This window comes from Oryzias melastigma, linkage group LG1 (assembly GCF_002922805.2).
Source record: "Oryzias melastigma strain HK-1 linkage group LG1, ASM292280v2, whole genome shotgun sequence".
Classification (NCBI taxonomy): Eukaryota; Metazoa; Chordata; class Actinopteri; order Beloniformes; family Adrianichthyidae; genus Oryzias; species Oryzias melastigma.
In genome coordinates, this window is record NC_050512.1 from 21,215,408 (window position 1) to 21,227,644 (window position 12,237).

At 39.7% G+C, this 12,237-nt stretch overlaps 1 protein-coding gene across 1 annotated transcript in view; it reads right to left on the reverse strand.

Moving 5' to 3' along the window:
- Positions 1-2,390: 2,390 nt before the first annotated feature.
- stim2a (tromal interaction molecule 2a) overlaps positions 2,391-12,237 on the reverse strand; it is an 18,170-nt gene continuing 8,323 nt past the window's right edge. The window contains exons 3-12 of the mRNA XM_024290356.2: positions 11,153-11,264; positions 10,967-11,078; positions 10,755-10,870; positions 10,453-10,630; positions 10,202-10,379; positions 8,599-8,760; positions 8,412-8,512; positions 8,088-8,341; positions 6,216-6,408; positions 2,391-6,133 (exon numbers count right to left, since the gene is read on the reverse strand). Of these exons, the coding sequence (XP_024146124.1) occupies positions 4,498-6,133; positions 6,216-6,408; positions 8,088-8,341; positions 8,412-8,512; positions 8,599-8,760; positions 10,202-10,379; positions 10,453-10,630; positions 10,755-10,870; positions 10,967-11,078; positions 11,153-11,264 (3,042 nt within the window). The 3' untranslated portion in view covers positions 2,391-4,497. The remainder of the gene's footprint in view (positions 6,134-6,215; positions 6,409-8,087; positions 8,342-8,411; positions 8,513-8,598; positions 8,761-10,201; positions 10,380-10,452; positions 10,631-10,754; positions 10,871-10,966; positions 11,079-11,152; positions 11,265-12,237) is intronic.

Below are 12,237 nucleotides of genomic sequence, written 5' to 3' on the forward strand. Positions count from 1 at the left end.
CTTGGACTTGTATACATTTGTGAGTTAGAAATTCAGGTGCAGATCTCTGGAAGTTATGTTGTGTAATTAATCTATAAGGAAAAAAAAACATTCCAATCATCGTTTGATCTATTTTAAAAGTGTTCCCAAGTGGTCATTAAATTATGGTTATGCTGTTTTAACCTAAAATCCTAATTTTTTTTTTTAGTTTTTTTTTTTGAAGATAGTTTCTGCAGAGCGGCATAATTTATTGACATAGTTCTACTTTTAGCTATTAGGCCAGCTGCAATATAAAATAAAATGGGGCAACTACCTAAATAATGATAAACCTGTGAATAGCCAACTGTAAAACAAAAACTTCTGGGGGGAGGGGGATTAATAACATAAAGATAATAAAAGACACTTAAATTTTCAAAATCATTGTACAGTAGTTTTCTCCTGCAGCTCTGCACTGATTTTCAGCACTGGACAGCTCCTGTGCATCGATGTGAGCATCATCAGCTGCTGCAGAGTTTGCAAACAGCTCCTCCATACGTTTTTCTTGCATTCTGTGACACACTGATTAGTATTTAAGACTTATTTCTGTAATCATGTGTTTTTTGACAGTAGTACAATGCTTTTTTAAGTGCATGTTCAACAGTGTATCCACAAGGGGGCGCCATGCAGAGGCAGGTGAATGTAGAGGCTTTGGAATGAGACTAAAGACTGTCAATCATGAAAATCTCACACAGAACCACACTGGTGGATGCTGCTGGAAATCGTACTACTGTTAGTGGAAGAAAGAGAGAAGGAAGGCATACTTGTAAGCAGAAAGCAAAAAAGAGAAAAAAACAGACTAAGAAGGGAAACTGTAAGGATTCAGACAGGGAAAAACAAAGGAGCTTATTAAAAAATAATATTCTGAATGTGAAAAAAGTGTCAGAAAGGGTGATGGTGGATGTTAAGGTAAAGGCAGTGACGGACTTAGTAGTTTGGGGACTCAGGTGAGCAATAACATGGAGCGGTTGTATTCATCTTATTTACTTATTTATTTCAATCCTTACCAAGGATAAAATATCAAGAGTCAAAGAACGTCTTCACTGATCTACTTTTAGACTGCATCAATGTCAACAATCCCAAAATTCTGATAAGCATCTAAAAAGTGAAATCCCATTTATTTGTTAAATAAATCTATTCTGTATACTATTTTTTCTTGGGAAAAAATGTTGAATTTATTAAGAATGCTAATTTGTTATCCAATCACTTTTTAGTCAGAGCAAATGAGGGTCATCTTTTTTTTGGTTTCTTGTTCACTAGAGAAGACAAAGAAATAAAAACACTTAAAGCGCCACTTCAGTGAAAATTGTGTTTTTTTTTTTTTTGTTTATTAGAATAGAATAGAATAGAATAGAATAGAATAGGTAAAGTACATGTCCAATAAGATACGATGCTGAATTGTGATTATGACTCATGCTTCAGGACAAAAGGTAACTCTGGATGGAGATGATCCATATTAACAGACATGTGGGTGAGGTAAACAGGAGATGATGAAGTAATGGGAAGTTTGAAAATGTATAGGATCAAATATTTGGGTCATTGTTAGGTCAAGCTGGTTCAAGACCTGCAGGTGTTTGGTAAATTCTGCAGCACGTGTTGACCTGTGTGCATGATTTTAATACTATAAGCATGTTGCATCTGTATTTGACTTCACAAAGAATGAATGCTTTCAATGTGAATTTGGATATGCAAAAAGGTGAATGCATCAACATCTACGGTCTGCTGAAACCTGCTGTCTTTGACAAAGCCCCTTTACATGGATGCTAGCCTCTTGGTTAACCTTTATGTAAAATATAATGCAGTTAAAGGAAATAACTGAACTCTGCTATGAGAAACATGGTAAATAAATGGTCAAAGAATTCTCCACTCGTCATGTATGGACGTATGGTTGGGGCACCCCACGAGTCACTTTTTGGGTGTCCCCAACTCATCGTTTTTTGACGTGCTGGCTGTTCCCATTAAATCAGGGGTCCCCAACCTCCGAGCTACAAACCAGTGCCAGTCTGAGGCCCGCTTGGTACCGGGCCACAGACATATGGCACACATCCACACATCAGAGGGGGCAGAGTTGCTTAACAAAACCCACCAGAGGAAACTAAAGACTCGTTGACAGGGGACTGGGAGAGTCGGGAATCAAACCCTAAACTTGGAGATGGCTGGTCTACCTCTCATCCACAGCATCCAGAAACAGAAAGAAAAACATGAAGTAAAAAGATCTCATTTGGAGGACATGTTTGCGTGTTTGATTAGAGTCTTCACGTCTAACAAAAGACTGAATAACTTGTCAAAACCTTGAACTATTCTGTGATTAATTAAACACCACTCAAACCCAGTACATTCTTAATTAAAAAAAATCAATCATTCAACAAAAAAGGTTAAACATTTCTTAGATTTATTGGTGTTCTTATCTTTATTCAAAAACATAACTACTATGTGCAAGAAATTTGAATTTCTACATTTTTTAATTAATATTTACAGCTTTTTCTCTGTTATACAGAAACTTAACTTCCCGTAATCCTTTAGCCTCAGGCAAAGAACTAAAAACTGAAAATACATGATTTTCAACCATGTATCTGTAAGACTTCATCATACAAAACAAGATACATTTTTTGTCGTTCATTTCTCCATTGCATAACCACAAAAAATCATGTGTTTGCTATAAGACTTTTATCCTCCCCGGCAAAAGAGAGGGACTGTTTCCTGTTTTCTTTTTAAAAATAGCATATTACTTTTAATAAATACCAACTTTTACAGACAATCTAGAATTTTCAATCATCTTGGAAATTCTTGTTTTTGTGATGCCAAAGAAGAAGAAATGCATCCAGGAAATAAACACTAGCTTAAGGAAAGCACACACAAACTCAACACAAAATAAGTCCTAGCAGAGATTTCAATCATTGTGTTTTCTGGATTTATTTTAATAGCACCAGAAGGTAGAATTCATCAAGAAACCTCAGGGAGTAACCTTCAGGTGGACACAGCTTTTTGAGCATAGATTGAGTTCTACAGCTTCTCTGTGGAAGTGAAGCTTCATTCAAATATCCTCACCAACAAGAAAGGAAATCAGTTTAGTAACAAGCTGAATTTGCTAGTTACTGAAAGTCAAATGGATTCCTTAATAAAGGCATTTTGATTGATGGCGTTCTCACATTTGAAGCTAATTTCTGTTTTTTTCTTTTATTAGCTTGGACTGAAAAATAAAGCTCAATTCAGCAATACCTCATGCTACATTCACACCAAACGCGATTTGCGCGGCAAATTTGTGCCGTCCACCTCTGTTTAGTCAGGCAGCGAATTCATTGCTCGTTCAAAAATGTTTGTTTATAAACCTGGTACTCCCGCCAGGTGGGGGAGGAGCTACAGTTTTAGGGTTGTTGCTACATGGAAACATTGGCTTTATTGTGTATCTGTATACCTCATTTACAATGCATGGGGAGACACGAATGATACTGAGAGATAAGGGTTGTTTATTTTGAAGAGCTCTATAAAAGCATCTGTAATCAAGTCTCCATGTCTGGGTTCATGAGATCGATTAGAGAAGGGGTGGGAAAACGTTTCGACTCGTGGGGCAGAAAGGGTTCTAAAATTTGACAGAAGCACCAGACCAGGAGCAGATCCGTGGCGTGTTTTGATAATCCATAATTTAAGATAAAGAAATAAAATATACTCTGGACGAAAACATACTTTAATCTTGATTGAAAATAAATGTATGTATGTTTTTAAAACAGAACTTTTTGAAGTTCCGTTCAGATTTTGTAGAGTCAAAAGTGAGGCTTTTTTTCTCATTTTAATACCAATCACACCAATTTGTTTATGCACATAAAGGAAAAATGCAAACTTAGAGAAATACTGCATTTGTGAGGTGTCTGAATTATCGAAAGAACGACTGTCCAACTCCAAAAACAAGAAATGTTCCAATGTCCCAACTACATATGGACAAAGGTCAATGGATCTGTAGTGCATCATCTACACCAGAATTAATAGGCACCAATAAAACATTAATAAGGATTATCGTTATAATTGATTCATAGTTTGATGGCCATATGGCCCCCCGGGTCGTAGTTTGCACCACCTTTGGTTTAGAGACTCTCCCAGGTAAGAGTCACCTACTACTGCCGGAGATACATGTGAATGATGGATACTTTCAGCTGAACTTCCCATGCAAATCAAAAAAACATCTAAGTTTGGGAGGAGAACAACCAGATTCTTCTCCATGTTGGTTTTGGACTCCACCTGCTGATCACATCATCAACACACACCAAATCAGTCCCTGATTGGTTGACGCAATACAAAACTTGTGCAGCCAAATATTTGCAGTGGGTCTGAATCTTTGAAAGACCACCGTGCCCAACATGCAAATCGCACCGCAGTACCTCTGATCACAACTGTATATTAACTTAACGTTGAAACTGGCAGTTCCACTGCACAAATTGCGTTGGTTGTGAACGCAGCTTAAGGAAGAACATTTTTCAAAGTGGATCGTCAGAGTTTCTGAAGCCCACTTTGAATCTTCTCCGGAGGTGGATCGCTTTTCTTTTTGAAAAGATTTTTAAGCTTCAAGGATTTCTTGCTTTTCTCCTTCTCTTTGTTTTTGTCTTCTTCAGGGGAAGGTTCCAGGGGTGTGTTGGTAGCTTTTGGCAGTGGCACTGGTGACTCTCCTTCAGCATTCAGCCTGCTCTCGTGAAGGTTGGGAGTGGAGGCAGAGGTGACCATTGGGTTAGAAGCTGTTGAGCTGCACGACTTTTCAAGGATACCGTCGTACACCAGCTGACTCAACGGGCCCGCTGTGTACAGGTCTGAGGAGGATCTCCATGGCACCTGAGAGGTCAGCATAAGGTCTGGTTGGCCAGTTCCACATGGCAAAGAACTTGACTCAAATGCCACCGGCTCTTCCTTCCAAAGTAGCTGCTTAGGTGTTGCTCTGGCAACATCAACATTGTCTCTGGCAACATTTCCAATGGCAACATCTGCTGTGATGTTGGCATCATCTACTGGCACTCTTGGTGTTCTCTTTCTGAGTGTCTCAGTGGGGCTATCATGCTCATCTTTTAGTACTCCTATAATAGTTATTGGCTCGGAGGCAGATTCTTGCACATCTGCAATTGATTCTAACACATTTCTGGGTGACATCTTTATGGATGAGGTATCGTCATAATCCAGCTCATCTCTAGGTATGTTCCTTAGTGGTGGACCAACAGTTTCAGCCAGTTTGTCTTTTGGTAATAACCTCAAAGAAGATTCGGGTAGAAATTCCCCTTTACTTCGGGTAAGCTTCCAAGAGAGCTCTGAGGCCAGTTCCTGCACATCTGTAGGCGATTCTAACACGTCTCTGGATGACATCTTTATGGATGAGGTATCATCATACTCCAGCTCATCTCTAGGTATGTTTCTTAGTTTGTCTTTTGGTAATAACCTCAAAGAAGATTCGGGTAGGATTTCTCCTTTGCTTCGGGTAAGCTTCCAAGAACCTGCATCTTGGGACATACCCATCAAGTCCCTTGTGATTCTCCTGGATTCAAACAAAGGTTCAGATTGATCTCTCAGCATCTTTTTTGGGATGCTGTCCACTGAAACCCCCATCATATCTCTTGATAACATCCTTGGAGCACTTGTTGGTGCTTCAACCAACATCCTTCTCACATCCGCTGGTAAATTACACCGCTCCCTGTAGACAAGCTGTGAGGGGACATCCATCAAATCCCTTGATGTATCTTTGTCTATTTTCCTTGGCAGAAACTCTGCATCTCTGGTGGCTTCACTCCTGTCTCTGAAGATCATTCTTGATGGGTTAGGGTTTACAACAGGCTCTTCAGTGGAGATTTTCATAGAAGTAGTTCCCAAAGCAGATTCCAAGCCCTTGGATTTGGGCATTTTCCAGCTAGAACCTTCCAGATCTGCAGTAGCTCCGAGTTCCTCTGCAAAAACGTTGTGAACTGGAGGTTCAACAGCTGATTCCACCTCTTCTCTCAAAGGCTTCACAGTTGAGATGTCCGCAAGCAGCTCTGCTTCATCTTGATAAAACTTCCGAGGGGAAGGCTCAGCTGGGGAGCACTGGAACTTTTTTCCAAAAGTAGCAGGTGCTGTGCAGTCGAAGTCCAAGAGCTTCTCTTGGGAATCTCTGTTAATGAGAGACAGAGAGGGATGGATAAGTGAAAAAAGGGGCAGGAAAAACAGCTATCAAAGACAACAAAGAGACATACTGCTTTTTAAGAGTTTTCAAGAGGATCTCCTCTCCTTCGTTATATAACGGATAAGTAGGTCGGATGGGGATCAGAAGGTCGGGGTCCGGAGAAATCAAGGCAGTTGGGGGATGACTGATCATGCCAGGACGCCTTGCCCTACAAACTGTGGATCCATGTGGTCTAGGAGAGCACTTGATTGGTGAAACTGAAACTGCGGGGGGAAAAGAATGTTGCAAAGGTTGTAATTGTTAACAAATGACTGATAAAAGAAATTTTGGGAAACATATACATTTTGGAATGAAGAGACAAAGCTACAGGTCACGTTAGCACTCAGTAGAAATGTTTTGGTTACTTCAGTCCTGTTGAATACAAACTGAATCATGCAACCAGCTCAGTCATGTGCAGCGACAGCTGTTCGGGGCTCAGTGCTGCTAACGTCTGCAGCTTGCAGTGTCGTGTGCTGTTAAAATTATCAACGCTGGCTCACAGCTAACCAGCCTGCAAAGTGCTGGCTTTATGACTGTCTGGAAAAGCTACTTAAAACTAAAGCTGCACACACTCAGAGCCCTTTGTCTTAAAAAGAAGATGCCAGTATTACAAGTTTAAGCTGAAAGGTCAGAGGGGATAATCTACAGCATTTTGTTTTGTAATTTTTTTCTGTATTTTACACACTATATAGTGAACTTAAAGTCTTTTTTTTCTAAATATGACCATGAGCTCATAATCCAGAGAGTCTCAAATAGAGATTAATTCTGGTTGTGCTTAATGATGTCGAAGCAAGTTTGAGAGATACACAGTATCTGTTTTTTTATTTGAGTTGCAAACAAGGTTGCGTATTTTGTGAATATGCTAATGCGGCTAATGTGTAGCAGTGTCAAACTGATTTTTTTTACGTGTTGCTAACGAGGTTGGGAGATAGCGCAGTCCCAGTAACGTTTTTTTTAGTGATATCAATCAGTTCTTTTTTTTATGTGCTGCATACGACGTTGAAGTTACAGGTATTGTGAATACATTAACATGGCTAACTAGGACTGGGCATTGATAACAATTTCCAGAAACAATTCAATTCAATTCACCAGAGAGTGGATCGATTCGATTCTGATTTTTCTTTTCGATTTTTTTAATCCTTTCGATTCAATTTAATTTTGAGTTTACACATTTAGACACATTTGTTTAAAAATACATTAATAATCCATATATGTTTTGAATATATTTATATTAATCTGATACAGTTCACATACTGTATGATGAATTAGTGAAATAATGAGATTGTTAATATTATACAGTGCTACATGGTTTCTCAAAAGGAGAAGTTCTAACTAAAATCTTCAGATCCATAACATTATAAACATTGTTCTGCTTCTCCTGGAGAGCGTTTCAGTTTGGCCACTAGGTGGCGATAACACCATACAAGTACACCTTATTCCAGAGGAAGAAAATATGAGCAAAAAACGGTGCTTTAGACCACAAAAGGTTACTTTAAAAATATTTATTTAAAAGAGTTTGGACAATTCATGCCTGTGAGTATATAAAGATGTTCATTTAGTCAGCAATGTATGTTTAGGTCTACTGAGCGTTAGCATTAGCCGTCCTAATGATAACCTAATCCAAGAACCTTATATAAGGTTAAATTTGTTTCATTCAAGAGCTATAGACAGGTTTTATGACCTGAATAGAAACATATAAACAAAATTTTACCTCTAGGATACGCAGAGGATAATTCAAGTTCTTTGTTAAATAAATTCACCGTATGATAACTGGTTTGGGGAGTATTCAAATTATGGAAAAAACGTTTGTCTTCCCATGGGTAGATCCCTAACTAACAGGACTGTCTGTAGCTTTAAAAACACACAGGACAACACATCAAAAGCCATATTTCCCAGAACACACCTGGGATTTGTGGTAAGATGGGAGACACTGGGTCGTCAATGAGGTTCTCTATAGATCCGTGGATAGAGCTGTGGCAGGAACAAGCTGACTGCAGCACTCGAGGCAAGCCGAGGCCGATTGAGTCCGAGTACAGCTGAGCAGTGAGGTTTGCTATGCCAGGATTCCTGATGACGGTGAAGCCACAGAGGAGCTCAATCTGCTGCCAGCGGTGGAGACGCTCCCGCAGACAGGCTGTCACCTCAGATAATGCATTTCTGCAAAACCGAAAAAAAATCAGTGTGATGAAATCTTTGACAAATAAAAGCTACAGCTGTTTAAACTCACTTAGCTTCCAGGATTTTACGATCCACCTGGTCCAGAGAGGAGCTGTGAGCCACATGGAGCGAACCAAGGACTGTGCCCCTTTTTTTCTTTATTCTTTCTGCCTGCAGTGAAGAAAGCAGGAGCAACGTTATAAGTGAGCCGTGTCTTGATGTGTTTTTATCCTGTGTTTCTCTCTGTCCAGTATTACCTCATCCTTAGCTGTTGCAAGCTGTTGCTCGGCGCTCTGCTTTTTCACGTTGTAGTACTGAACCTCAACCTCGTGTGTCAGCTGCAGCCACTGCTGGAGGGCCTCCGAGACAGACCAGCTCGCCAACATGTCATGCTCCGCCTGCTTCAGCGCTCCACGGACCTAAAGATGAGCATTGGGTCAGAATTAGACATAGGTTACCTGAATTAATTTCTTCTTTTTGCTTGCAGCTTCTTGCATTTACAGAAACACATTTGCCTTTATTTATTTGTATCTGTGGCGTAATCCTCTCTACTGACATCTATAGACTCCATTTCGTCATCAAAACAGTTGTAAAACTGTTGTAAAATTTACAACTGTCCTCCTCTAAGCCCCCTGTCTGGTAGCTCTAACCTCAGCATCATTCTACTGCTGAAATATCAACAATTCCCATCTGATCATAGGAATAGAGCTGTGAAAGAAAAGGATTCTCCAGACAATTTCTAACATCTGTAAAGGTCTACCTTTAATGCTCAACACTGTTGTTACTGCAAATAATTTTTAGTTGATAACTTCATAACTTTTATGCCAGTATGTAATACCACCAGCAAACAGGAACTCGTGCTTCAATTGACCCAGCAATAATTTTCTGCTATTTGATTGGTTGTCTTGTCGACTCAAACCAGCGTGGACCTAATTTGACTGCCGACATCATGGATGTAAACCAACAGAGACAGAGAGACTTTGTTGAAATACTTTTTACTCCTTGGCTATTTCCAAATTCCCACCCTAATCCCTAACAACTACAAATCTATATAGAGCAGGACTATCTAGTGCCCTGGATTTTAAAAGCAATTCGGACACCATGCTCACCAATTCTTTTTTCTAAACAGCAAATATGACATCCCCAACTTTATAAAGTGAAAATCTAATTAATACAAATATTTTATAATGTCTATAAATGAATCCACTGTGTTCTGATGATAAAAATGTGGATGGTTTATTAGAGTTCCCCTATAATTTTTTATTTTATTTAAAAAAAATATTTCTGGTAGTGTTTTAATTAATGGCGAAGGCACTATATAGTGCATTTAGTCATAGTCTTTGATTTTGGGGAAAATGGCAAGTCTTACCAAGTAATAGTGCTAAAATCCAAGTTAAATCACGAGTTATTCATCTTTAAGTCCAAGTTAAGTCAGGAGTCACTGCTGTTGAAGTCCAAGTTGAGTCTCATGGCTCGAGTCTTGGTCAGGTGACTCCAGTCCATACCTCTGCATCATCCTGCTCCACATCTTCCTCACTACATTCTCACTGATCTCCTGCTCCACCGTTAGCAACTTTTTGGCACTTTTCTCCTTTTTTACAGTATTCTTTTTTGTTTCCCATCCCACTGCAGGAGCTTTTTTTTACACAAGCTCACAGAAAAGGAGCATCTCTATCCACCTCGTCACACCATGGCACTATGTTGACCGTCACTGTAAAATTTAAAAAATGCACCTTGCAAAATCCTTCCCTGCATACAAAGTCCCAGTTCATTGATGCAGGTTTTCTTTGTCTTTACTGGAGTCACCTGACATCATCACCAACAGCATCGCATGCGTTTGCTCTGGGGTTCTGGACCCACCTGTTCCAGCTCCTCCTCTGCATATCGGAGGCGGCTGAGCTCACTGACTGCTCCCTGCCTCAGCTCGTGCAGTCGATGGGCTTCCTCCTGCGCTCCCATTATTTCATCTCTCATCTTCTCCTCCAGGTTCTGTTTTTCCTCAGCCACATTACGCTTCTCCTCCTGGGCTCGCTCCAATCTGAATTCATGAATCATTAGTTAAGCTAAATACATATAAGAATAGCAAGTAAATAACTAAAGGAAATATTTACTGTTCTTGCAGATCAATCAGGCTTTGTTCCGCCCTCTGGAGGCTCTCTAAGTCCTTCGTCATCTTGGAGATGTGAATCTTGCTGGCTTTGTTCTGGGCCTGAGCAAACCAGCAACCACCGACTCCCATCACTACTGACACGATGAGCAGCAGGTCCTTCATGTAGTTATGAGGAGGACCTGTGAAGGGCAGGATACTTCAAGAACATGAAAAGTTTCAACTTTTGGGGGGGATTAACAACTAAAGATGAAAACTGGTAAGAGAAGTCAAAGAAAGATAACTAAATTCAGGGTTTGTTCATACGTGTAGGCGGTCCAAACAGAACCACATCCAGAGCTTTGATGTTGAGCTTCTGTTTGTCTCTCTGGTCTTGAACTTTCAAGTGAAAACTCAGGAATAGAGGCTCGTTGGCTGCGATCCTACAAACAGAGAACAGGAAAGGTTGTGTTGATGTGGCTCATCAAAAAGAACCTTGCATGTGCACTTCGCTCCCTGACGTCCTCGACCGCCCTCACCTCGGCAGCGTGTTTCCATTGACCTTAAACTCTTTAAAATTCCTCTCATACTGCGGCAGCTCAACAAAATCCTTCAACCAGCGCACCACGTCTTCCTGAGTCCAGTTATGAACTAACAATAAAATAAAGGGACAACAATCAAATAAAAACAATGTGTATTTAGACGAAATGTTATTTAAGGCACACCTTCTGATGACTTCCAGCCCTTCCAGAGCTCCTCCACTGTGATGTGCTGGTCTTCTCTGTGGAGCTGGCTGTGTTTGTGAGTCTGCTGCTGCTTCATGTCTTCAATGATGAACTGCAGAATTACAGAAACATAAGCATTAATTAAATATAGGCATGCACAATAAATCAGAAATGTACCTACATCACGATATCAACAAAACGCAAAAGATGGTGTAAACTGCGATAAACGGTTATCTTAAATGTTCACACACACGCATAGACAGAAACTAACTACCAGCCCGAGTGCACATGACCTACATTGTTACTAACTGGTGTCTATATTAGTTTTTTCTAGTACTAGAAGAAAGGTAAATAATTATTCATTGTAGTGTTTCCAACTTGACAAACAAGTTCTTATCTGGCTTCTATTGATATAACTAGCAGTATTTTTATGTTGATTTTTATTTAAATAAAACTGTTGCAGTGAAAATGATGTATTAGTCGTTTTTTCTTTGTTTGTTTTGCTATTTGCTCATGTATTGAAAGTCATATTGTCATCGCAATATCGATTTCTATTTGACATATTACAAGTTTTTCTTATATTTTGAGGCTCTAATTATGTACAACCTCAAAAAGCGCAAAGGTCTTGGAGTTCCTTTCCTTAAGACTAATGATTGGTGATTTAAAGATAAACTTTGATCCACTCTTGATCTATTTTAACAACATTCCTTGTGGTCTTTTAAGAACTATTATATATATTTTTTCCAAAATAATAAATAAATAACAGAGTTGTTTTCTAGGACATAGTTTCTCCAGAGTGGCAGTACTTCATTATGCAGCATTCACACCGGACGCAATTCACGCAGCAGAGGCGTCGAGTTTCAATGCTAAGTCAATGTACAGATGCAATCTGATGTCCTGCAGCGCGATTTGGGTGGCAGACGCAGCAAGCTGCCTCTGCATCGGCAAGCTTCAGCTATGGGCATGGGATTTTTTTTTTTTTAGTGACTCGATCAGCGGTTAGAAAAATATTAATTATGGCTGCTCGATGCAGAGGTTCCCGTCTTGAACTTCCATCTATTTTCTTTATCCGCTGGGGCCGCGGG